The sequence below is a fragment of the Geotrypetes seraphini genome, chromosome 4 (assembly GCF_902459505.1).
Source record: "Geotrypetes seraphini chromosome 4, aGeoSer1.1, whole genome shotgun sequence".
In the NCBI taxonomy this organism is placed as follows: Eukaryota; Metazoa; Chordata; class Amphibia; order Gymnophiona; family Dermophiidae; genus Geotrypetes; species Geotrypetes seraphini.
In genome coordinates, this window is record NC_047087.1 from 204,261,095 (window position 1) to 204,287,604 (window position 26,510).

At 42.0% G+C, this 26,510-nt stretch overlaps 1 protein-coding gene across 2 annotated transcripts in view; it reads left to right on the forward strand.

Annotated features, from left to right (window-relative positions):
- The window catches only part of LOC117358736 (transmembrane protein 150A-like), a 163,261-nt gene that overhangs the window by 14,188 nt on the left and 122,563 nt on the right, over positions 1–26,510 (forward strand). For both annotated transcript variants that reach the window (XM_033940323.1, XM_033940324.1), the window contains exon 2: positions 12,264–12,311. In XM_033940323.1, the coding sequence (XP_033796214.1) occupies positions 12,264–12,311 (48 nt within the window). The remainder of the gene's footprint in view (positions 1–12,263; positions 12,312–26,510) is intronic.

The window sequence follows — 26,510 nt, forward strand, 5'->3', positions numbered from 1 at the left end:
GAACTTGCAGGGATGGGACGGGAAAATGAGTTTCCACAGGGACGGGGAAAAATTTGACCCACTGTCATTCTCTAAGCTGGATTCAGAAGTTCAGAGCAGTTCAGATCATTTTCAGTGGCAGCGTTTTTGACAGAGGGGTAGGATCTGTTTTGTTTTTGATTTGGGGTTGTTGTTTTTAGGAGCCTTTTGACTGGCTGATCATCTGAGTAGAGCTTTTTTTGTTTCTTTTTCAGAGAAGTCTTTTCTAGTGTTTTAGATATATAGAATTTATATAGAATTTCTCAAAAAATGTAAGTCTCCCTCCAACTTAGGAATCAAGGAAACTCTTATATCTTGGCATCCCAAGTCCTCTAAATTTTCTTCACACTTCTACCTCTAACCCTCTGTTGTAGTTCCTTCCTATTTCTCTTACTGTAAACCGCGTCGAGCTCTACGAACGTGGAGATGATGCGGTATACAAACCTAAGGATTAGATTAGATTAGAATATATAGATACAGATATAGCAAAACAATCCAATTAATTTTGTATGTGTTTTGGCTATCCTATACTGTCTCAAAGCTCTGCCCATAGCTTGCTTTGGAGGATGGCATGGCTAGAAGTGCCAGGGGCAGAGCTTATTCCTAGGATAAGCAGCATAAAATTTGTTTTACTCTTTGGGATCTTGCCAAGTACTTGTGACCTGGGTTGGCCACTGTTGGAAGCAGGATACTAGGTTTAATGGACTTTCGGTCTGTCCTAGTATCACAACTGAATGTGACAAAGACAGATGTTTTGTGTGTTGGTCGTGAAAGGCAGCTAACAGTGTTTCCTTCTGAGGTACTGTTAGACAATGTGGTGGTTCCAGTGCTTCAGCAGTGTAAATATTTAGGTGTCATTTTGGATTCAACATTATCATTTATGCCCCAAGTAAAGTTGGTGGTGTCTCATATATTTTTTCAAACTTCAATTATTGCTCAGATTAAGAGATTATAGATTATTGTGATGATGTTGACTCCAGTATTTGATTATTGTCATCCTCTGTGTCTTGGTATGCCTAAGTATGTGGTTCAGGCTCTACAACTTTCTCAGAATGCTGCCACATGTATTATTGTGCGGGCTTCAAAATTTGAGCATATTACCCCAATTTTGAGGTATTTACATTGGTTACCTATCAGTGTACGCATTGAATTTAAGGTTCTCTGTGTAATTTGCAGTCTGTTGAAGGACGATTGCCCGGTGGTATTGCGTTCACTTGAGCATGTCCACCAGCCAATATGTGCTTTACGGTCCATGGATAGGATGTGTTTGGATGCCGCCACTCTTGAGTGTGGTGAGGTTATCAGGGAACCGCAAAACCATGGTAACAGTGCAGGGGCCGATTTGTTGGAATGTGTTGCCATGGGAGATAAACCAAGCTTCAAGTATTCTACAGTTTAGGGAGATGTGAAAAACTGTGTTGTTCGAACATACTTTTGCTACATGAGTCAGTGTTTAGACTTTTGTTTAATTGGTGAGAAGACTTATTGATTAAGGTTTTATAGTGAAGTTTATAGTGATTTTAGTTTTGTTTTGTTGTGGTTTTTTTTTTGTTTTTCTGTGTAATTTCAAAAGTGTCATTTAGGACATTCTATGTAATTAAGAATGTGAATTGTTTTGTTGTTTTGTTATATGTTGTTGATTGCATGTTGTTTGTGTTTTTGGTTTTACTATATGTGTTATATTGTTACCCTCATAGAATTGTTGAATATGCAGGCTATAAATTTTTAAATAAATAAATCTTATGTTATGTCCTAATTTCAAGTTTTATATGGTGCCCTGAGCAGGGTGTCTTTTAGTAATGGGTGTACCAGGGAAGACATTTCAGACCAAAATGTCCCCACACAATAAGAAACAGAAAAGACAGTTTCCAGATGTGCTTGTCCTGTAGGATGGAACCCAGCTACAAGAAAGGAGAAATGACTCATTTAAGGGATAATTCGGCATCAGTGCTTCTATATGTAAGCGAATATTCTATAAAGGAAAGTAGGTACCTTCTTTCCTTTATAGACTACTAGAGAAATAGATAAAATATGGACTTATAATTTGGATGCAAGCTCTTACAGTATACCAGCACTAGAGCTGGTGTAAGGGCTTTAACTTAATACCAGACATATATGCACAACTTATACTATTCTGTAAGTTAGGCGTATAAGTGTGAGTCCTGCATATTTGAACACATACTTATGCGCATTATTCTAATCATTTACATGCATAATCAGCACATAAATGTAAGTACCCACTATAGAATGACCCCGTTAATATAGGGAGGACAAGAAAGTATATAACAGGAAATAAAGGCAGCAAGAGTGTCTATAAGGGAGAAAACTAGATGAGAGGTAGTTGGAAATGAGGCAGAGAATATATTTACAGGTAAAAGTAAGCGGATTGCATCTGATCTGCTATGTTACAGGAAGTGAGAAAAGCCTGTGGAAGAAGAGGATGATGTGAGGATTTTTTATGTGATTCGATGAGCTACCGGAAGCCAATGTGCTGACTTAAGAAGAGGTGTTACATGATCATATATTTTGCTCCAGAAATACATTTTATAGCAGTATTTTGGATTATTTGAATCCTATGATGATCTATACTCTTAGATAATTCCTTGATAAAGTGAATTGCAGTAGTCTATGTCAGTGTTTCTCAACACGCGATGTGTGTACCCTTAGGGGTACATGAGCTGCTTGTGGGGGGTATGTGGCGCTGGTCTCCTGTCCCCCTTCCTCTAGCGGCATGCCCCCTCCGCCGAAGAGCCTTCACGTGCTCGGAAAGGTCCTGTCGGCTCCATCCACTTTGACACGTTTGCTTCAGTGGGGAGGTACTAATAGGGCCTCATAAGTGATAGACTCAAAGGTTCTGCATCAGTTAAGCTAGCACTAGTGCCGGGCTTTGAATAGACTCCGCACTCCTGACAGGCAGCGGGAGGGTGGCAGAAGACAGAGGGCTCTTCATCGCTGGAGTTAGCTTGGTGTTGCTCGGCCTGTGGGGCCACCCCGGCTGGCCCGGAAGGCTTCTGAATGGAAGAAATTGCATTACAATTAGGGGCGGAGCTTGGGTGATTCTGGGGCGGAGCTTGGGTAGGTCTGGGGTAGAGCTTGGGCGGGGTACTTGGTTAATATTTGTTAGACTTAGGGGGTACTTGGCTTGAAGAAGTTGAGAAACACTGGTCTGTATTATTTATTAAAAGAGAATGAATTAGAATATGTAATAGCAGATGGTTCAAGAAGAGATGTGATTGAACATATTATACATAGTTTTAGAAACTTTCGGATAACTGAGGAGATTTGTTTCTTATAGTTTAATCTATCATGACCCCATGACTTTAATTTTAGAGACAACAGGAACTGGAGTATTCATGAAAAGTAGTAGATTAACTATGATTGATCATAATTGCCGGAAAATAGAAGTGCTTTAGATGTGGCTGGATTAAGTGATAACTGGTTTTCTTGAAGCCAATTAGTGATCTGAATCAGGTTGCGGTTAACATTTAGTATTTCTGAAGGGCTGTTTGAATTTAGTGGGTATTGAAGCTATATATCATCTGTGTAGGCATATGGAGTAAAACCAATAGATTGAGCAAGAGTTGACAGAGGGCTAATATGGATCCTTGGGGTACCCTATATAGCAGTGTATAGATGTTGAATCTTTGAAGAGTACTTGGTAGGTACGGTCTGAGAAGTATGAAGAAAACCAATCATATATTGTATTGATTCCTGAAGGAGATACAACCTGCTGGTGGACTTTGGAGGCCCCCATTTCATATATATGTCTTGAACCCCAGCATGTTTAACAAAGGTCTGGTTTATATTCAAGACCTCACACCAAGAGGTTTCCTTTGAGCCTTTATATAGCACTATGTTACCCTTCCGGGAGGGCAGAGGGTCTGTCTGTATGATTGCTGGATGACCTGCTTTAGTGTCAGTGCTATTAGGAATTGGTATCTCTTTTCTGGGGGGGGGGGCGGAATGGGGGTCGGTGTTGGGAGGAGCAGAATGGGGCGTGACACAGGTGGAACGGGGAAGAAATGGGTGGGCCTGGGAGCATGGCCATGTGTCTGGATTTTCCTTTGGAAAAATCTGGTAATCCTACTTTGTGTGTCTAAGTGCTTTGAAAATGAGCCCATTGGTCTCTGGTGTGCTGTGGTGCCAGATCACAATAAACCAGGAAGTCAGTTTAATTTTTTTTTCAGCCCTGGTTTCAAAGTTTCCAAGAATCTCTCTCAGGGCTGAAAAAAGCTGGGGGAAAAACCCCCTCCTACTTAGACCTGACTGATTTTTATAGGCCCTGGAAGAATGCCTGCCAAGTCTCCCACATTCAGCAGGAGACTCTTGCTTTTCCACCACACTTCCACTTGCACCATCATCTCCCACACTTCCGCTTGGGAGCTAAGAACTACTGCTCAGCAGTCTTTCTTTTCATTTGGGAGCAGGAGGTGAATTAAAAGACATCATCTCTTACTGCCGTAGAACTAGTCTTGCAATAAGAGCTGCAAAATCTCACAACGTTTTTCATGAGACTGGTCCCACAGCAACAGGAGATGATGCTTTATTAAAACATCTCATGCTGCTTGAGGGGATGGCTTGTTGTTGCTATGTCTCTGAAATTTAGGTATGTTAGGGGGACAAGGAGGGGACAGAGTGTTTGGGGCTAGGGGCAGAACTAAACGAAATTGGACATGGCTGGGGGCGTGTTCTAAAATCTTCTTTTCAAAAAAATCAGGCTCCCTTGGCAGCTCTGTCAATGCCTGAAGAAATGCTATTCTAAGAGTTAAATGAAGTCTTGAGGTGAGCTATACAAGTGGAGAAGAGCTACGGATACTGCGCAAGATACAATATTCAGCTAGGGCAGGGGTAGGCAATTCCGGTCCTCGAGAGCTGGAGCCCAGGTCAGGTTTTTAGGATATCCACAATAAATATGCATGAGATAGATTTGCATCTCAAGAAGGCAGTGCATGCAAATCCATCTCATACATATGCATGGTGGAGATCCTGAAAACCTGACCTGGCTCCGGCTCTCGAGGACCAGAATTGCCTACCCCTGAGCTAGGGCAAAACACCCAGGAGTTAGTCACATTAGTCAAAAATGCGAGACTCTTTTTTTTTTTTTTTTAATCATTTGCTTATTAGCCTGTCTGATTCTAGTAAAATTAGCAGAGAAATCAGCAAGCAACATCTGGCAACGCTCCCTACTGCCAAGTTACTACATAGAGAGTAACAGACAGGAAATCAGATAATGTGGAAACAATTCCTATTTAAGAGGTTTTAATGGTGATAAAAACAATTCACTATCTTTCAAACAAAAAGGCATCCCTATGTGCTCATGAAATTTGGATGGACAATGTCTTTTTAATGTTATATTGCAGCTGGATTCTTTGTATTTCTTCTATGAAACATGCATAGGCATTATCCATATAGGATGAGCATGAAAACTTTCAAGACCTCACAATTAGAGAATGACACGGTGACAAAATTCATCACCGTCCCCGTCCCCGCGGATAACCGCGGGAAATAAACCCATGTAATTTTCTAGTGTCTATTTCATCCTCTGTCCTTCTACACCAGCATTATTCAAAGCAAAGCTTGCGGGTCAGTGGTTGTGGCCATTCATACTCTGATTCTTCCCTCTTTCCTTAAAGAATGACTTGAAGATGGTTATCCGCGGAGACGGGAACGGTGATGAATTTTGTCACCGTGTCATTCTCTACTCACAATCCTTTCTACAGATGAGATATTCGTTACGTGTAATGTTCTGTAGAGCCAGGGAAAGGGTAGAACATAAGTTTATCTTTTTAGGGTGGACTGAGGGAGGAAAGTGTCTTTGCGCAGTGCAGAAAGAGGAGGATGAGTTTGTGTGTATACATCTTGTGGTGTATATTTAATAGTAGTAGAGCTGAATGGCCCAATAAGACTGACAGTGACCCCAGGTCAGATGCAAACATTATTTTGAGTGTGTGTGGCTATAAAATGAATGAAAGGCCCTTCTGAAATCTTCTCCCAAAGCATACAGAACAAGTTTAAGGGTCTCCTGACATCCAGCTGTATAATCTGCACAGACACAAAACACACTGAAAAGAAATGAGTGAGGTTGGCTGGAATAAAACTCTCTCCCAAGTATACAACAATATACAATAAGAAATTTATAAAAGCAATAACATAAATAAATAAGATACTCGGTCCATAAAACAAAGTATGAAACATTCAAAGTGTTTACAGTCCTTGACCCCCACTTAGATGCTCTCTCTTCCATTCTTCTGCGTCTCCTGTCTGCATTCCTTCCCAGGTGGACTGGGGTTGAACCCTCTTAGCTGCCTTTACCTTTCAGGAGTTTTAGGAGCTCCAGTTTTCTCTTTGTTACTCTTGTGCGTTCAGTTTTTAGGGCACGAGAAGTGCCTCGTCTCCAATCATTCATTCTTCTCTCACGTTTCTCACAGACTGCCATCTTTGAAGGATCAGAAAAGTCCCTTCTCCTCTTTAGGACTTAATGCTCTTCACTCTTTCTCACCTGCTCGCCATACTCATTCTGTCTGAACTCCATACTGTCTAAATGGATTTGCTGTTCAGAAAGGCAGTGCATCAGACTGAGACTTCTCCAAAGGTATCTATCCTTTCCAGGGGCAGCCAGTACCAGTACTCTAGAACAGCGCTTACCTGGACTTTCTTGTTCAGAAAGAGAAAGCGGAGTTTGAAAAGGCCCCCACCTTTCAGAGGAAGTCCAGCATTCTTCTCCTCCTCTATGTATGTGATATGGAAACCGCATAGTTGTATGCGGTACATAAATTTTTAAATAAATAAATAATAAAATCTACCTCTCATCCTGCAGGGTGTTGCAGATCACATGTGGTGCAGAATGAAAACGGGGGTCGAAGTGGAAGCCGATATCAGCCCTTGGCTGCACCCACACTGGAAATCCACCTGCGTCCTTCAGCACCATTCCCTGGAGCAAGACTAGTTTGCCGTGATACAAGCCACCAAAAATTCAAAGAGGGGATTCAAAGAGGGATTGGACAAGTTCCTGAAGGATACGGGGATTGAGGGATATAGATAAAGGTAGAGATAGGATTATGGAAGGGTATAGATAGAAAAAAAATGGGGATTGAAAGGTTTTAGACAAAGGATCACTTACAGGTCATGGACCTGATGGGCCGCCGCGGGAGCAGACTGCTGGGCGCGATAGACCCCTGGTCTGACCCAGCGGAGGCAACTTCTTATGTTCTTATGTTTTGATACATGGGACCACTGGGTAGAAAACGGGCGGCTGGAACAAAAACAGAGCTGGGAAGGCATCCGTAGCAAGACAGATTCAGAACCAATGCTAGGAAATTCTTCTTCATCCAAAGGGTGGTGGATACCTGGAATGCGCTTCCGGAGGGTGTAATAGGACAGAGTACGGTATTGGGGTTCAAGAGATTGGATAACTTCCTGAAGGGAAGAAGGGTATAGATAGAGGATCACTATACAGGTCCTGGACCTGATGGGCTGCGTGAGCGGACTGCTGGGCATGATGGACCTCTGGTCTGACCCAGCAGAGGCACTGCTTATGTTCTTATGTGTCTAGCGTGCTGGGAGAAATCAGACAAAGAACTAGTCACTTTTCCGCATACATGGTTTGATAGAATTTGTGAGAATATGTTTGTTTCGTCAGACTTCTGACAACGATCGCTATAAATACACTGATGATTGAATTCCAATTATAAGGTACCAATGTTAGCTATAGCATTTTCATTAAAAAAACAAAAAAAAAACAACCTGCCATAAAAGTATTGTTACTCCTGATTCAGGCCATGTTTGTGCTGAGTCTTCTATTTGAAGAATAAAAGCATTCCCAGCACCTTTGGGTGCCTTCATTGGGGTTTTTTTCTGAGAATTAGGGATACACCTTGGCCCTGGGTCCCACCTACTAATTTATAGGCTGGTGGCATGTACTTATACTGTTTCTGGGTTCCAAACCTTTCCCAGACTCAGAAGTGGAACTGGTTATAGCTTCTGTCTCTTTATTTCTCCGTTACACAACAAGCCCAAGGGGAGTGTGTGGCACAGTGGTTAGAGCTACAGTGTCAGCACACTGAGACTGTGGGTTCAAATCCCACACTGCTCCTTGTGACCCTGGGCAAGTCACTAAATCCAGTATTCCAACCACCTAGGAGATATATTCACTTGTTCCCTAATTAAAAGGAATTAACTTTCAATATAGTGTTATGTTATCATAATATAGTCAGCTTAAAGGATACCAGGAGGAAAGAGCCTCAAACTCCCAGCATGCCATTGCTCATTAGCATTCAAGCAGGCTGTATTCATGAGCTACCTAATTAGCTCAAAAAACTCCTCCTCCCTATGTTTCTTTGTTAATTTTATAACTCCCTATTTTATAATTTCATAATCAAATAATTAATTTTATAAGTTTCAAGTTTATTTATGGCTTGATATACCGACCATCACATGTATCTGGGCGGTTTACAATATTAAAAATTAGAAAGGTCTAATAAAATTTTTGATTTAGGTGACATAAAATAAAAAGAGGGTAAACCTAAAACTATGATGAATTAAGACTGATTAGAAACGAGAGGTTTTAGGGGATAGGGTAGTATTAATTGCAATGATGATAATAAAAGGAAGGGAGGGAAACAGGGATGTTGCTTCTAAAAGCTTTTTTTTCTCACTTATTTTCACTTAATTTAGTAACAAATCATTTTATAATTTTTAAACAAAGATATATAAAAAAAAACTTCCTCAGAGCTAAACACTACCTTCCTGACATACTTTCTTAAGTTGGAGGGGGCCTAACAGAGGTACTCGGGAGTGACCATAAAACCGCATACCCGCTAGTGTGTTAGAACTGCGATCGGATGAGTGCTAGCATGACATATGCACAAAAGCCTTAAGCTACAACACTTTTCTCTATCCCTTGCAGTTCAAGGTATCATCAGCATTCCACACTCTTGTTCAAAAACAGAAAGTCTGTTAAGCCCATCAGCCAAAAGCCAAGTCACTAAATCCCCCATTGTCCCAGGTATATTAGATAGAGTGTGAGCCCACTGAGACAGATAGCGGAAAATGCTTGAGTACCTGAATGTAAACCACTTAAGCTATAAGTGTTATGTAAGTACTAAATAAATCTCCCTTTCCTTTCTCTTCTTAACGCATCTTGTGTTCAAGATTCAGCTGAATTTCAGATTCTCAACTCTCCACTCTCTATGTATGGGAACAGGCCTGGCCTTTTCCTTCTCTCGGCTCCTCTTTAGCCTCTTGGGTAGAAGATGTGAAGGACAATTCTATATTTTGGTGCTTAAAGATAAGAGCTAATCGTGAGTTTAAGGTATAGAATAATAGCACTTACACGTATGATTGGTGCCGTGAATTAGTACAAATGTAAATGCTAGGCACTATTCTGTCAATAGAATGCAAAAAGAATGGGAATCAGCCACAGTATCTGGATGACCCACTATAAAAGTTATCAAAACAAAAGGCTCCTTTTACTAAGCTAAGCTGCATTGCCATGCACGCTAGACGCTAACGCCACCATTGAGCTGGCATTAGTTCTTGGCACGCACCTTAGTAAAAGAGGGGGAAAGTCTCAAATGTGGATGGCAATATTATAATCTAGGACCTGACATGGTTTGTGTTTTAGCAATCTGTGCCTTCCACAGGAGTCCTCAAAAAATAAAATAGCAGATAAATATTTTAATAAACTAATACACATTTGTATGAAATATAAAGAGAAACGGAGAAGAAAGAAACGTGGATAGAGCAGAGGTTAAGACACACAAGAAAAGAAAGGAAAAATTTCTACAACAAATATCAGTAAAAGCAAAAAAAAGAAAAAAAGCAGAGATGACAAAGGTGATCAAGTTGGCAGCTAAACTTTAATCAGTGTAACACAGGGGTCTCAAACTCAAACCTTTTGCAGGGCCACATTTTGGATTTGTAGGTACTTGGAGGGCCTCAGAAAAAATAGTTAATGTCTTATTAAAGAAATGACAATTTTGCATGAGGTAAAACTCTTTATAGTTTATACATCTTTCCTTTTGGCTAAGTCTTAATAATAATATTGTGATTTATAGCTAAAGAGACATATGATCAAGAAACTGTTTTAGTTTACTTTTGTGATTATGATAAACATACCGAGGGCTAGTGCTGCCCGATTCATGATTCGAATCGATTCATCAATTCGAATCAGGTGAATCGATTCGAATCAATTCAATTTTTAAAAAAATCAGCCTCCCGATTCGATGACTGACCCTTCCCTCCATGCCTTCCTAAATCAGGAGCGGCAGCGCTGCCTCTTGCTGGCTGTCCACTTCCACTGCCGCTCCTGCTTTAGGGGGCGAGGGTCAGTCGGGAAGTGCTGCATAGGCCTTTGCAGCATCCTCCGGCTTCCCCCCTGGCCTCCCTGTATTACCTTTAGCTAATACGGCAACCTGCTTTGATCAAGTGACCAGTGCCGGTTTCAGCATTTAAGTCCCCCTTTTTTTGCGCTGTTTTCACTTTCGTTTCTATAGCGCTCAGCCGAACATGCTGGTTCAGTTCTGCTCAAGGTAAGGACGCCTTCCCTGTATTATCTACCGGTCTCCCAGCTTTTATTTCTTGGCTTGGTTACCTTACTTTTTTCTTTTCAGCGTTATTGCTCATTAAACAGTATTTTTCAACCGAGGTTTTTATATTTTCTGTGATGTTCCAGCATATAGTTTTAACTTCTCTGGTTAACTTGGGCTTCTTTATCTGTTCCGGTTCGACTGGCACCATTTTCTAATCAGTCTAACTCATTGTTCTGTCGGGTTTGTTTTCCTGATGGTCGAGTTTTGTTTTTTTTAGGTTTTGTTTTTGGCTCCGTTCCCACTATGGTACCATCTTTCTTTCATTATACTCACTGCTTCATTTGGTCCGTTTAGCTTTCCTTCCGCTTAAAGTATAATTGTACAAGTTACTCTGTTGTGCTCTGCTGGTTCATTGATTCCATATCTCACAATGTTTGTCTTTACAGTTTGTTTTAAGGCTTGTTCATCTGCTGGTTTCCACTCTGTCTGGTCGTTTAATATTATGTTTTCCACAGACTGTATGGACATTTCATCTGGTCTTGTGTTATATACACTTCAGATTCCTTTTTAACACCATGTACATTTGTGTTTTTCAATTATGTATTTACATATTTTTTAACATATGGATTTATTTCTTATTTCAAATCATTTAATGCTGGCCATTGATTTTAGCATTGAGTTTGCTACACTTTACTGGTTAGAGGCTATAAAAGGGGCGAAGAGGCTATAAAATAAACCCACCAGGATGTTTGAAAAAAAACAAAACACCCACTTAGGCAGGAAAATCGATTCGAATCGAAAAATCGATTCAATAGGCTGAATCGAATCGAATCAAAATTTTTTTTCCTTAATTGAGCAGCACTACTGAGGGCCTCAAAATAGTACCTGGCGAGCCGCAAGTTTGAGATCACTGGTCTAACACATATATCAAATTAGGAAGGAAAGCTGACATGGGCCATGTTTCAGCAAACTACCTGCATCAGGGGTTCAACCAAATCTCAATATACAGTATGCGCTTCTTGTCAATATTCAAAGTAGAGAATGACACAGGGACAAATTTTTCCCCGTCCCCATGGAAACTCATTTTCCCGTCCTGTCCCAGAGAGTTATTTTCCTGTCCCTGCCCCATTCTTGAAAGATCTGTCCTCATCTGCACAAGCATCAAACACTTTAAAATCATAACTGTTCGAGGTTTGTGCAGTTAAGGCAGAGCTTACAGGAATGGGGCAGGGACAGAACTCACGGGGATGGGGAAATTGAGTTCCTGCGGAGACGGGGACAAATATGTCCCCGTGTCATTCTCTAATTCAGAGCACTTATGCAGTAAGTGATGGCATCAACTGCATAAGTAAGATTTTTATTCTGACTTGTGACATCCTGAATGGCCCACGCTGCTCCTGATGCTCATAGGAACTCAGTGTGCGTCGGGAGCAGCGTGGCCATTCAGCGTGGCACCCTGCGCTAAAAACTGCTATCACAATTTGATAGAAGAGGGCCTTAATATGGAGAATAACTTTGACTTTTTAAAACATCAAACTATCTGTTTTCCATTTTAAAATGGGGCATTGGCTGGGGCAACCTAGGGGTAGCATTTAAAATTATCCTTTCAGTGGCCAAATTTAGCTGGGGAAGGAAGGGGAACAGGCAGTCTGCTAGCATAAGGGGTAAACTCATTTTCTTAAGCAAAAGCTAATTGCTTTTTTCCTTTGTCTGCAGGTATGCCATGGCTCTCTCCAACAACCACATCTGCTCTGTAACAAACTGGTAAGGATCCAAAGCTTTGATTCTATTTATACATGTTAGATGAGGGATTTATAGTTTACTGACTTTGTGACCTAAAATTTTTTTTCGGTTCCATTTAATCAGGGCCGGCTTTCCCATTGAATAACTGTATTTTTTGCCCTTAGGCCCTGCTTTTTGGCCTCTGCTGACTTATGCAAATTAGGTCCTGCAAAGAGTCTCTGCACATAGCAGAAAATGAAAGAAGCGCATGAAAAAATATACAAGTGCACACAAAAAAGAAAAAAACATATAAGGCTCTGCATTTATGAATTAAAAATATTTTATTCATGCATCAGACATTCCTTATTCGGTGGGGGGGGCGATCGGGGTTTGGGGGGGGGGGGGCCCTTGCGTCGAGGGCAGGAGGGCTTGGGCTCCCTCCTGCCCCGATCCTGTCGGGGAGTTCGGAGGTGCCCGGGACAGGAAGGCTTGGGCTCCCTCCTGCCCCGATCCTGTTGGGGAGTTCGGAGGTGCCCGGGACAGGAAGGCTTGGGCTCCCTCTTGCATCGATCTTCATCGGGGGTTCGGGGGTGCCGTGGGGCAGGAGGGTTTGGGCTCCCTCCTGCCCTGATCATTGTCGGGGGGAGGGGGGGGCTCCCTCCTGCCGTGATCATTGCTGTAGGGTGAGGCAGGTTGCTGGGGCCGCTGAGCTGATCGCAGCAGCCACGATCAGCTCAGTGGCCCCTTTTTTGGCACTTATACCTGTTTTGACTTGGTCTAAATCAAAATGTATAAGTGTCTAAAGTGCCTAAAGTTTTACCTGCTGCAAGCCTAGGTCTAGGTCGGCCCACCTCCCGCCCACCGCCCACCCTTTCCCCTCCTCTAAAAACGCCTCTTTTCTCTCTGTGCATTTAGAGGCAGGGGAAAGGCCTAAGCTGGTTATAGATACGTCTAAATCCAGCTTTGATTATGGGTACTTGGCCGATCAGGCTTTTTGATCGTCCAAGTACCCATTTAGGCCACATTTTAGACATTTTTTTTTTTTATTATGAGCCCCTTAGTATCTTTGCAAAAAGCATATTATCATACATTTACAGATCTCCGGTGGGGCATCATAGAGCAGGTTCCTGAGGACTTTGATGGGGACAAATTAACCTTTTTGCAACAAAGGGAACAGTACTGGATTTTCGAGCTTCAATCTTTGCATTCATCGGGACTAAATGAGTATATAGAGTGGCACTATGCGATCTAAGTGCCGCTCACATTTTCAGTTTCTCTGAATCATTGTAATATTGCCTGGTTTTTCCAAGGCTGACATTCCATCTCGGGTTGTTTTAAAATGCCTGGGTTTCCATCACGTGGTTTTATGTCTTACGCATAGACGCTGCAGTTAAACTTCTGGAGGCATTCCTTTCTGTTCCAGCGCCATTTTTAACTTTGCCTGACAAACTTTTGGCTGGTCACTGGAGAGCCCACAGCAACAACAGAGTTGGTTTCTGAGGAAGGGGGTTTTTCCCTCGAAACGGAGCCCCGTTGAACGGTTTTATTCATCATTTGCTGACTATCTACGGAGAAGCTAATTGTCTTCTTTTGAGTTTTTCTGTGCTGGCTTGGCTGATTTTGGACGCTTGAGTACCCTCGGATGAGGGGCAGAGATAGCCTAACAAACTTATTTATTTATCTATTACCATTATTTAGAGTTTTCACTTTTAGCACACTTGTTTGTGCACTAATTATTTAAGTTAATATTCTCACACAGGTTAGCCCAGGGATGTCTCACAGATAATACCCTTTTGGGTGTATGACTGTGTCAGCTGGTGCTCTAGGGCATGTCCCCATTGCAGACTGTGTGACTGGGGGCTTTCTCTTCACTCAAAAAATTTAAGATTATTTATGGTAGGTTGTTCATTGGGGCTAGTGCTGCCTGATTCAGGAAAAATTTGATTCAGGAAAAATTCGATTCAGCCTATTGAATTGGTTTTTCGATTCAATTCGATTTTCCTTCCCAATTGGGTGTTTTTTTTCAAACATCCTGGTGGGTTTATTTTATAGCCTCTTCACCCCCTTTGCCTTCTCCTAACCACACTGGCGCTGTGGTGTAAACAAAATCAACAAACAAAAAAGACTTTTCCTCTCTCTGTTAAATCCTAGCTCACGTTTGCGGTCTAACACCAGCTCTGGCAGGATACATATTTCAAATCTGACAAATTGTAATCACAAAACAGAAAATATAATTATTTTTCCTACCTTTTGTTGTCTGGTCATTATTCAAATCTTGTTGGTCCCAGGCTCTGGTTGTCTTCTGATAATTTGCATGCCAGGGTCTCCTTCTTTCTCCATGCTAACCATCCACCTGCCATCTCTGTCCTCTGGCATCTTTCCTTTTTTTCGTCTCCCTCCACAGATCCACCTTTTCTAAACTACCTTTTCATCCAGCATCTCTCCCTCCTTCCCCACTACCCCAGGGTCCACCATCTCTCCCTTTCTTTCCTCAACTACCCTCCTATCCAGTATCTCTATCCCCTCTCCACACCATCCCTTGCGTCCAACTTCTCTCCCTTTCTGTTCCTTCCCTCCCTAAATCCCATTGTCCATCATCTCTCTTCTTCTCCTCTATTTTTAGACCCATTATTTCTTCCCCCCCAAAGTCCAACATATGCACATCTCTTTGAAACTACCATTTTCTCCCTCCGTGTACATCTACACCAGGGCCCCCTCCCTTGAAGGTCTGAACCCCCCTGAATGCCTGCACCCCACCCCTGAAGGCCTGCCTGTCCCCCTTGAAGGCCTGTCTCCCCCCTTTGAAGGCCTGTCCCCCCCCCCCTTAAAGGCTTGTCTCCCCCTTGAAGGCTTGTCCCCCCCTTTGAAAGCTTGTCCCCCCCTTGAAGGCTTGTCCCTCCCCTTAAAGGCCTGCATCCCTCTAAAGGTCTGTCCCCCCTGAAGGCCTGTCCTACCCCCCACACCAAAGGACTGCTCACCCCTCCCCCCCCCGGAAGGCCTGCGAGTTCCCCCTAGCCTCCCACTGGTGTCCAGCTTCCCCCCTGGCCTTCCCACACCGTTTACCTTTGAAGAGTAGCCTGCACAGAAGATCGCGGTGTTAGCGATGTTTGCAATCAGCTTCGGACCTGTTTCCTCTGCCGCGGTCCCGCCCCTCCTCTGACGTCACATGTAAACCGCAGATTAGCATAATTTTCTAGAGACCAGAAAAAGAAATAATCTTAAATTTTACCTTACTTATGCAAAAAATTTTCATTATCATTCCTTCCGTAGCATAAACATATGCAACAAGTAAATCAAATGCCAAATATATTTGAGAACGGTGATAGGAATAGTAAAATCATTTGTAAATATTGTATAAATAACAGCTAAAATGCCATGGGAAAACTAAATTAATAATGTGGCTGTCTTGCATACCTTTCTGACAAATAAAATTCATGAGCACCTTCCTATTGTAAAACAGTGTTACACCTCAAACCTCAACCATCCTTAAAAACACAAAACACCATGAAAATCAAATTCAAATACGACACAATGGAAACTGTTCACCCAAAGTATGGAGAAACAATCTGAAGACTAGAACAGCATATTAAATATGGCTATTTTCTCACCACTGAATGATTGACACTTAAGGGCTCCTTTTACGAAGCCGCGTTAGCAGTTTAACGCACGTAACAGTGCGCGCCAATTTGCTGGCTGCGCTAGCCGCTACTGCCTCCTCTTGAGCAGTAGTTTTTCGGCTACCATGGGGGTTAGCGCACGCTAAAAAGGTGCGTGCGATAAAGCCGCTAAGGCGGCTTCGTAAAAGGAGCTCTAAATATACACACACACAGTATATATAAGAGAAGTGGCCTACCAGTGGTATACCACTACAAAAAGTTGTGTTGATAATTTTAAATTATGTTCTTTTAAGAGAGGCTCAAAATTATGCCAGGTGTACACCTGGCTGGGCCTCCGCATGTGCGGATCACCGGACTTGATAGACCGAAAGTCTGATCCGGAGATGGCGCTTCTTATGTTCTTAAGAATACCAATTTGCTGGTGATTAAACATTAAAACATCCCATTAATAAGGAAAAGAAAGTCCATTAGCGGAACTGAACCCTGATTTGCATGGCAGGTAGGATTTCTGCCTCTAAACCACATACTTCCAGTCATTCAGTAGCAGGAAAACAACCATATTTAAGATGCTATAGTTTTAGCACTCAGATTGATTCTGCATTCTTTGGTTGAATAGTGTTTTTGTTGCTATACGAGGGGGTGCTGAAAAGTTCTCAGCGTGCATATGGTTCAATCAGTAAACTGAAATAATGTCAAAACAGAGAATTTTGTTTCTGCAAATTGACACTTAATGAATTATGATAACACTCTTTTCAGCTACAGTGGCAAAATAATGCTCAGAATTTAGGAAGTTGATTGTTTGGCTGAGAATTTTTCAGTATCCCTGTGTAAGGGGTATGTGGCATTTGAATTTGATTTTCATAGTATTTGGTGTTTTTATGGATTTCAAGGTTTGAAAAGTAACACCGTACTACAGTAGGAAGGTGCTCATGAAATATTTTTTTTTTTAAATAAATTTTTTTATTCATTTTAAAGTCATAAGTAAGTGCAAAATAAAATACAATCATATAATTCTATAAAAGCACTTAAATACAATTGCAATTATAATCTATGACAAAAAGATTATCACCCCCCCCCCATAATTATATCTAAGAGCTACACTCAAATTGAGAATTGCAAAATACATTCCAACCCGCCCTCCCACCCACCCATCCTGGATGTGTATGACCAAAGGGCGTAATCAGCAATCACTCTTTGCAAAAAATTTTTTTTTTTTTAAATTTTTAAAATTTTATCTGTCAGAGAGGTATTTAAGGCTGCCACATTATACATTTAGGAGGAAATTCTATAAGTGGCATCTAAAGTTATGTACATAACTTGCCTCCTCTTTAACAAATGCATAGTGTGGGTTTTAGCGGCGGTAACTGCTCTGATACTCATAGAATTTCTATGAGTGTCGGAGCACTTGCTGCCAGAGCTAAAGCCCACACTATGCAATCGTAAAAGAGGGGGTTAATTAGTAACTTGGCTTCAATTATAAACTTTATCAAGCTCATAATTGAAAAAAAATAAAAATTAATTGGGTGATAGGCACTAATTTTAGGCAATAGGCACCTAACTCCAAAGTAGACATGTTTAGTGGCGGAGAATGGCTTAGGGTTCACGAGACACGATTCTCTAAAGGACTTAGGTACCTATAATGTAGGTCTTTAAAACCATGACCTATATTACAGGTGCCTATGTTTTAAGGTAGGCACGATTCTGTACTAGGCATTTAAGTGTGATTGACGTGATATAGGCACCTATCTTTTTAGACGCCATTTACAGAATTTCCATCTTTGTTTTCCTGTGGTATTTTAGCTGTTACTTATATATGATTTTAGTTTCTAAACTTTATTTTTGTTCTAATTATATGTAATTAATTTTAATCTCTGAATTTTATTTATTTATTCAATATTCTATACCAGTGATGGCTAACCTTTTTGAGCCCGAGTGCCCAAACTGCCGCACAAAGCCAAAGAATTTCCTCAAAGTGCCAGCACGTCAATTAAACCTTAATAACAAGATTTTAGTATCTAAAAACTCTTTATAAAGTTGCCTGAACTATGTAACATCATTTTTAAAGGTTGGAATCTTTGTATTGTCAGAGAATCAATTTGATTCACAATCCTTTGGTTTTCATTTCAATTTATTGGCAATTTATAATGTGATTTCATTCAATTTAATGAATTTAGGAAGAATTTGATTCAGTTACACAATATATTTTAAATGTATTATTCACATAACATGTCAAATGTATCCTGAGTAAAAAAAAAAGATAAACTTCTTAAAACTGTTAACTGTGTCAAGACTCGGTGTGTATTCCCAAAGAGTCTATACATGTTTTTTTGTAAAATTTACGATCAAATTAGAAAATAGTTAAATCATTACATTTCTAATAATATGATGTAAAGAAAACAAAAGAGCTTTCAATTAAACCAACCGTTTTTTTATTGGAAATTCCAGATTGGAATACAACAGGGCCATGTAAAGTCCTTTTTTTAAATAACATCTTTAAATAATATTTAAATAACTTAGAAAGTGTCTTAACTGCAAACTGAAAACACTGCTTCATGTAAACATATGCATTGGGCATGCTCTGAAAAAAATTAATGTGATTTTTGTTGTTGCATGCATGCTGATAACTTGTCAATCCTTGGCTCATAGTGCGTTAATTTCAGAGCAACACATGCAGCACTCATGTCATCCGTTAATCTGTTTCTAGCATCAGATTTTATATGATTCAAAGCCGAAAACAGCTGCTCACAAGCATAGGATGACCCAAAAAAAGTAAGAAGAGCAAACCCAAGTGCTTTCATGGACTTAAAATTGTCTGGCAGAGAATTCCACGCTTTTAGGATTTCATTTTCAGAACTGCTAGCAATGATTTCATTTGTCACCCTTTCACACTCAGTACGTTCAAGAGCTGCACGCAGGTCATTGAATTTACTTTTCCAGATAGAGCTTTCTTGAAATTCCAGTAGCTCCATTTCCAAATTTAGAATATCCAACTACTTTAAGCAGGAAAGATCAAGATCTTCAAATGTGGACTTTTCTGGGGAAGTTATAAATGAAAGGTTTGTCTCCATCTTACGGAACTGAGAAAATCTTTTACTAAAATTCTCCTTTGCTTCGGCTACAATGATGGAATATGCTTTGTGGATTTCCTGGTGTTTTTTATGACTGTCCACAAATGTTGTAGAATTATCCAAATGTATTTTTAGGTTGGGAAAATATTTTAGCTGTCCACTCTCAAGGTCTTTTTCAAAAACATGCAATTTTCTCTCAAAAGCTTTGATGTCACTAAACATGCTTTCTGCTGTTTTTCCCATGCCTTGTAATTTTTTGTTTAGTACATTAAAGTGGTTAGTAAAATCTGTAAAGAACATGAGGTTGGTAAGCCAGGCCATGTTGGTGAGTTGAGGATAGTCTTCCCCCTTTTTGTTCATAAATAGCCTAACTTCTTCCAAGCAGGCCACAAATCTCTCTAACACTCGTCCTCTGCTCAGCCACCGGACATTATTGTACATCAGTAAAGTGTTATATTGTGCCTGAACCTCATCAAGAAGAGCTTGAAATTGTCGAAAATTAAGAGCACGTGCCATGATGAAGTTCACCATTTTTGTTACATCTTTGAGGACATCGTCAAGTTTTTTTCTGCTTTCTTTGGCGCAGAGAGCCTCTTGATGTATTATGCAGTGAAATTGAATCAGTGGATGTTTTGCTTCCTTAGCAAAGAAATGAATGAATCCTGATGTTGTCCCCACCATGCTAGGTGCTCCATCGCTAGTAACTGAAACCACTTTTTCTGGACTTATGTCTAGTGATGAAAAAGCCTCCATCACAGCATTGTGGATATCTATCCCTTGTGTTCTTCCAGGCAAAGACAGCAGTTTTACCAGCTCTTCGCTCATGATGTCACCAGTAGCATAACGCAAAATGAGCGCTAGTCTTGCATGGTTAGTAATATCTGTACTTTCATCCAAGCACATGGAGTAGAAGGGTGCTTTTTGTAAGTCGCAAGTAAGCTGTTGACTAACATCAGCAGCCATTCGCAGAACCCTATCTTTTGCAGTATTTCTGCTTAGCGGCATCTCAGAGATGTGCTGCACAATTTTATCCTTGTTTTGGAAATCATGGAAGAGTGAATTACTCCCAGCCAAAATTGCCTTTTTGATAAAATCTACATCAGAGAGGGGCTTACCATGTTTTGCCATGCACAGTGAAATTTGAAAGCTGGCAACTGTAAGATGATTAGTTTTTGAAAGATAGTTGCTAAAACTAAGAGACTGGGAGTGATATTTCTTTAATTTTCCTACAAGGAATTATTTTCTTTGAGCTAAACCAAGTTCAGCAACACTGTTATGATTGGTCTCAAAGTGACGTTTGACACTTGATGTGTGAGACACAACACTTTCATTACACATAATACACAATGCTTTCCCACTGCGTTCAATCACTCCATATGTCTCTGTCCAGGCCTCTTGGAATGGTCTTCCACTATCTGTTTTTGCTTTTTTTGCTGTACTCATTTTCTTTGTTCAAGACTTCAAGTCTACAAAAAGATAAAATTTGTATAATAAAAAAAAATCTAATGAAGTGCTATATACAAATCTGACCCCATAAAAAAATATGTGATTGGGGAATTTTACTAATTGTAGACATCCGTTTTGGTCAAAAAATATACTATCCGGGTGAAAACCGGACTTGTGCAACCTGAGTGTATGGGAAAAGGACTTTTATTTTTCATTATTGGAGCCTTTGTTATTTTATTATGATGTTTACAAAAGCACTGTGAAGGGCCACATATACACTTTACTGTTTTTTGCTATATTGAGTTTTCCATAAGGTACAGCGCAGAGGATTAGTGTGTTGGTTGTTCACAGAGAGCCCAGCCCTCCTCTCAGCTTACTGAACTTCTCTATGCAATCATCATAAGCAGCTTTTTGATTTCCTCGAATTTAGCATGTCCCCCATGGAAGATACAGAGGTTTTTACAGAGGAGCACATTATTAGACACATTAACATCCCCCCATATCCTCACCTCTCTAGCATGGGAGCACTAGGAACTGTTCCTGATTACAGATGTCACATGTGGAGTCACACTATAGCCTCACTGAGTTCCTGTGACAGACTCAGTGTGAAGCTTCTCTTCCTCCCCCCACTTCCCCCTCACAGACTGCCTGGCTCATAGGATACTAAGGGGAAGACAGGCAGGCTAAACATCCACTCACAGGACTGCAGCCAGCACAGGAGGATGGGCCGCGGCCCACCAGGACAATGCCCGGTCCTCCCAATGGCCAGTCCGGCCCTGTTGCCAGGTGAGCTGCAAAGCAGACACCAGCACACTCGCCTCCCGCCGCACCGCATATCTTAATTGCGGACTAGAGAGTTGCGCGGGGACAGAAATCCCACCCGTCCCCGCCAAAGTCTCACCCGTCCCCACCCGTCCCCGTGAGGAATCCCACCCGTCCCCACCCGTCCCCGTGAGGAATCCCTCCGTCCCCACCCGTCCCCGCGAGGAATGTCCTCCGTCCCCGCCCGTCCCCGTGAGGAATCCCCTCCGTCCCCGCCCGTCCCTATAAACTTCAGAAATAGTTTTTTCATTTAATTATGCTACTGAATTAAAGGCTCTGGTAGAAACCCATTTACAAATAAGCAAAAAGACTTTATTAATTTGGAAATATTAATTGGGAAGAATACACACTTTGTAAATGGGTTTCTACCAGAGCCTCTTTTGTTTATAAATTTTTATCAACACAACTAATAAACTACTTTATCCTGAAGCAAAAAAAAAGAAATAGAATTATTTTCCTACCTTTGTTGCCTGGTTTCTGCTTTCCTCATGTTCTCATTCAGTTCCTTCCATTCACTGTCTCTCTTCCTTCTGCGTCTTCCATTTGCTCTGTTACTGTGCCTCTCTCTTTCTCCCCCCTTCCAAATTGGTCTGGCACCCATCTTCTTCCCTCCGCTCCCCCCATAGTCTGGCATCTCTGTCTTCTTCCCTGCCAGCGTCTTCTCCCCACTCTCTCTTCCCCATTTCCTTTCAGCGTCCTTCTCCCCCCCCCATCTTCCCCATGTCCTGTCAGCGTCCTTCTCCCCCCTCTGTCTTCCCGATGGCCTTTCAGCGTCCTTCTCCACCCCCCCATCTTCCCCATGGCCTTTCAGTGTCCTTCTCCACCCCTTTGTCTTCCCCATGTGCTTTCAGCGTCCTTCTCCCCCCCCCGTCTTCCCCATGTCCTGTCAGCGTCCTTCTCCCCCTTCTGTCTTCCACAAATGCTTTCAGCGTCCTTCTCCCCCCTCCTTCTCTCCCACCCCGGGTGCAGCATAACCGGCCAGGTCCCCTTACTTTTGTGGCGCTTCCCCGACCGACAGACCGACAACAGCCCCGGTCTGACAAACCTCCCTGCCCTTAACCGCAAATCTAAATTTCCTTCTTACAGCTGCTGTAAGAAGGTAATTTAGATTCGCGGTTAAGGGCAGGGAGGTTTGTCGGACCAGGGCTGTTGTCGGTCGGTCGGGCTAGCACCACAAAAGTAAGGGGACCAGGCCGGCTGTGCTGCACACGGGGCGGGGCGGACCGCCCCCCTCCCTTGGTAGCCACTCGAGCCGCGAGGCTACTCCTCCTTACCTACCCTGCCTGCAGTACAGAGCCGAACGGAAGTCTTCCCGACATCAGCCCTCCCTCCCTCCGACGTCAGCGCTGATGTCGGGAAGACTTCCGTTCGGTTCTGTGCTGCAAGCAGAGCAGGTAGGGAGAAAAGCCGCGTGACTTAGTACATCCAGCCCCGCAGGAACCCCGTGACCCTCGGAGGCGTCCCCATGGGATCCCCGCGACCCTAGGGGGCGTCCCCATGGGATTCCCGCGACCCTAGGGGGCGTCCCGTGCAGCTCTCTATTGCGGACCTTCCCGCATGCCAGCTGCAAGGCCTTCGCGTGCCACAGCTGGCACGCATGCCATAGGTTCACCATCGCTGTTCTATACCATTTTCCCAGGAGAGCTCAGAACAGTTTACATTAATTTATTCAGGTATTCAGGCATATTTCCCTGTCTGTCCCAGGGCTCACAATCTAATATGAGATTTGTTCAAAAAGTTCCAGGACATTTTGAATTGTACCCAAGTTCTTTTGAGGCATACTAGGTGGCGTTGAGTAGCTTCAAACCTCATGAGTAACCTCCTTTTTTCCCCATTTGTTGATATCTATTTTTGTCTCTGAATGACAGCAGTTTTTTTGAAAGCGTGTTTTCATGAACAGCTATTTTTCATCATGTGCAACCTCAATGAGCAGCAATACAGCATGAAGTTCTGTTTTAAATTGTATAAGACCACTAAAAATCTTATGAAATGTTGAAAGTGGTTTATGGGGAAATGTCATGAGTCATGGAAAGTGTTTTGAATGCTATTCATGCTTCAAAAGTAGTCATGAATCAGTGGAAGTCAATTCGCAAACTGGAAGACCATCAACATCAACTGATGATGATCATGTTAATCAAGTGAGGGTTCTTATGCATGCTAATCAGTGATTAACTGTTAGAGAATTGGCAGAGGAATACAACATCTCCATTGGTTCATGCCATCACATTCTAACAGAGAAGTTGGGGATGTCATGTGTTGCAGCAAAGTTTCTTCCACAGTTGATGGACGATGACCAGAAGAACAACGGCAAAGAAATGTGATGGCAGTTCTTCCCCAGCCACCTTACTCTCCTGACTTGACCCCTGCTGACTTCTTCTTGCTTCCTAAACTTAAATCCATGCTGAAAGGAAAGTGATTCGACATCATTGAAGACATAAAGCAAAATTCAATGCAGCAACGTTTGGCGATTCCTGAAGATGCATTTAAGGACTGTTTCCAGACTTGGCAATGACCTTGGGAATCGTGTATATGTAGGGAACAGCAATACTTTGAAGGGGACCCAATGGAATAAATTGTAAGATTGTTTAAAAATTTTTTATAAAATCAGTCCTGGAACTTTTTGAACAGACCTCGTTTACCTGGTGCATTGGGGGGACCAAGTGACCTGCCCAGGTTCACAAGGAGCAGCAAATCAGAACGCACAAACTCAGGGTGCTGAGGTTGCAGCTCAAACCCCTGTGCCACACTCTCAGAAATAGTATGGTAGGAGATAGCATGACAAACATTGTCTGACAGGGATGGCAAAACTTAGTTAACAAAGCATGGTAAAACATTGTATGGTGAGAAATAATATGGTGAGCATAGTATTACAAAGCATGGGTAAGATAGTATGACATGACTTAGCAAAATTGGTGAGGCAAGCGTGTGTGATAAAACATAGCATAGAAGACAAGGAACAGCAAACATTGTGTGGCAGACATGGCATGAGAGATTGAAGCATGGCAGACTGTGTGGCAATATGGCAATTGAGCCAATATGGTTTACTTGTGGGAAATAATTTGATACACACCATTGGTAATGGCTTTTATAATGGAATATTGTTCTATTATTCATTATTATTGTTATTTGGCTCTGTATTTCTTATGCAATTGTTTTATGATCATAAGAACATAAGAATTGCTGGGCAGAGAAATCAAGATGGCGTCAGAGTGAGTCGCGTCATTGGTGGCTCCTGCAATCCTTAGCAAAATTCTTTAAAAAAAAAAAAAAAAGCCTTCTATTGGGATTTTATTTTACTTACTGAGATGCGTAAGCAGAGGAGTGATCTTCCTGCTTCCTCTTCCACTCGTTGATGCGGCAGACAGCGATAACGTCCTTTACTGTCCCTGTTGGAATGGCTGACTCTGCGGACCAAGGTGGGCAGACCTTGGTTTTAGAGGGCAATGTTTCGCTAAGCCCCGCTGGGTTTGGAGCTCCCCCGCATCCTGGGATGATGTCGGGGACGCCTACAGCAGTTCAGGAAGCCCTGGAGGTGTTGTCTCCATCGATGCTGCAGGTCTCACCCCTGACCCCAGATGGAGATCTCAACTTCCCGACTCCTCAGCAGTCGGCGTTAGCGGTTGGAGAGCTCACTGCTCAAAGTGTGGCAGGGAAGGAAGGCTCTTTCTTTCAATCTTCGGACCCGATTTCTACGGCGATTTCAGTGATTTCTCTCCCTGCTCCACTGATTAAACCATCGGTGGTGGAGTGCTATTGAAAATTTACATAAGGTATGCACCCACTTTATAGCCTCTGTACAAAATACTTCAATTCAATTCAAAGATTTTGAACAGAAATTTCAACAACAGGCTTCTAGAATGGATAAAGTTGAGAATTCAGTTACAGAGCTTAAAGTTGCTTCTAATTTGCAATTAAAGGACAAAAATTTACTATCTAGGAAAATTGAGAACCTGGAAAATTTAAATGGGAATTTAAATTTAAGATTATTGAATTTTCCTGTATCTAGATTACATTCTTCCAGGGACTTATTTCAATTATTTCTTACCTCAGTGTTAAAATATCCAGATAATAATATACCACCCTTACAAAAATTATACTACTTAAATGTGCCGAAAGACAAAGATAAGATGGAAGAACAATTGTGAGAATGTATCCTGATGTGTCAAGATTGACCCAAAAGAGAAGAAAACAGTTTCTCATTTTGAGACCGAGGGTCATACAGTTGGGTGCTACGTTCGTACTCAGATACCCCTGTAAATGTGTGATGGTCTATCAGGGGAATAGACTTAAGAACATAAGAAGTTGCCTCCGCTGAGGCAGACCATAGGTCCATCCTGCTCAGCGGTCCGCTCCCGCGGCTGCCCATCAGGCCCATTGCCTGAGCAATGGTCTATACCTATCTATACCCCCCAATCCCTTTTTCTTCTAGGAATCTATCCAAACCTTCTTTGAAACCATTTAATGTTTTCTTGTCTACAACAGCCTCTGGAAGCACGTTCCATGTGTCCACCACCCTCTGAGTGAAAAAGAACTTCCTAGCGTTTGTTCTGAACCTGTCCCCCTTCAATTTCTCCCAATGCCCCCTTGTGCTTGTGGTGCCCCTTAATTTGAAAAATCTGTCCCTGTCTACTTTTTCTATGCCCTTCAGGATCTTGAAGGTTTCTATCATGTCTCCTCTAAGTCTTCGCTTTTCCAGGGAGAAAAGTCCCAACTGCTTCAATCTGTCGGTATATGGGAGATTTTCCATTCCCTTTATCAGTTTGGTTGCTCTTCTTTGTACTCCCTCAAGTACCGCCATGTCTTTCTTGAGGTACGGCGACCAGTACTGGACACAGTACTCCAGATGCGGCCGTACCATTGCACGATACAGCGGCATGATGACTTCCTTTGTCCTGGTCGTAATACCCTTCTTAATGATACCCAGCATTCTGTTTGCTTTCCTAGAGGCTGGGTATCATTAAGAAGGGTATTACGACCAGGACAAAGGAAGTCATCATGCCGCTGTATCGTGCAATGGTACGGCCGCATCTGGAGTACTGTGTCCAGTACTGGTCGCCGTACCTCAAGAAAGACATGTTTATTTTGAACCTCAGCAGTTGATAAAATTTATTTCTGCAAAAGAGCAAAGTTAATATTCCCGAGAGAATTGTAGTTACAACCCGCTAAGTTTAATTAGGTTCCTTGCCCCTACTCAATACCATCTGTATTTTCTTTGTAATGTTTGATTGAAAATTCAGCGAAAGTAGCTTTCTCCCCCTTTATTGAGGTCTAATTTCTCCAAACCAGTA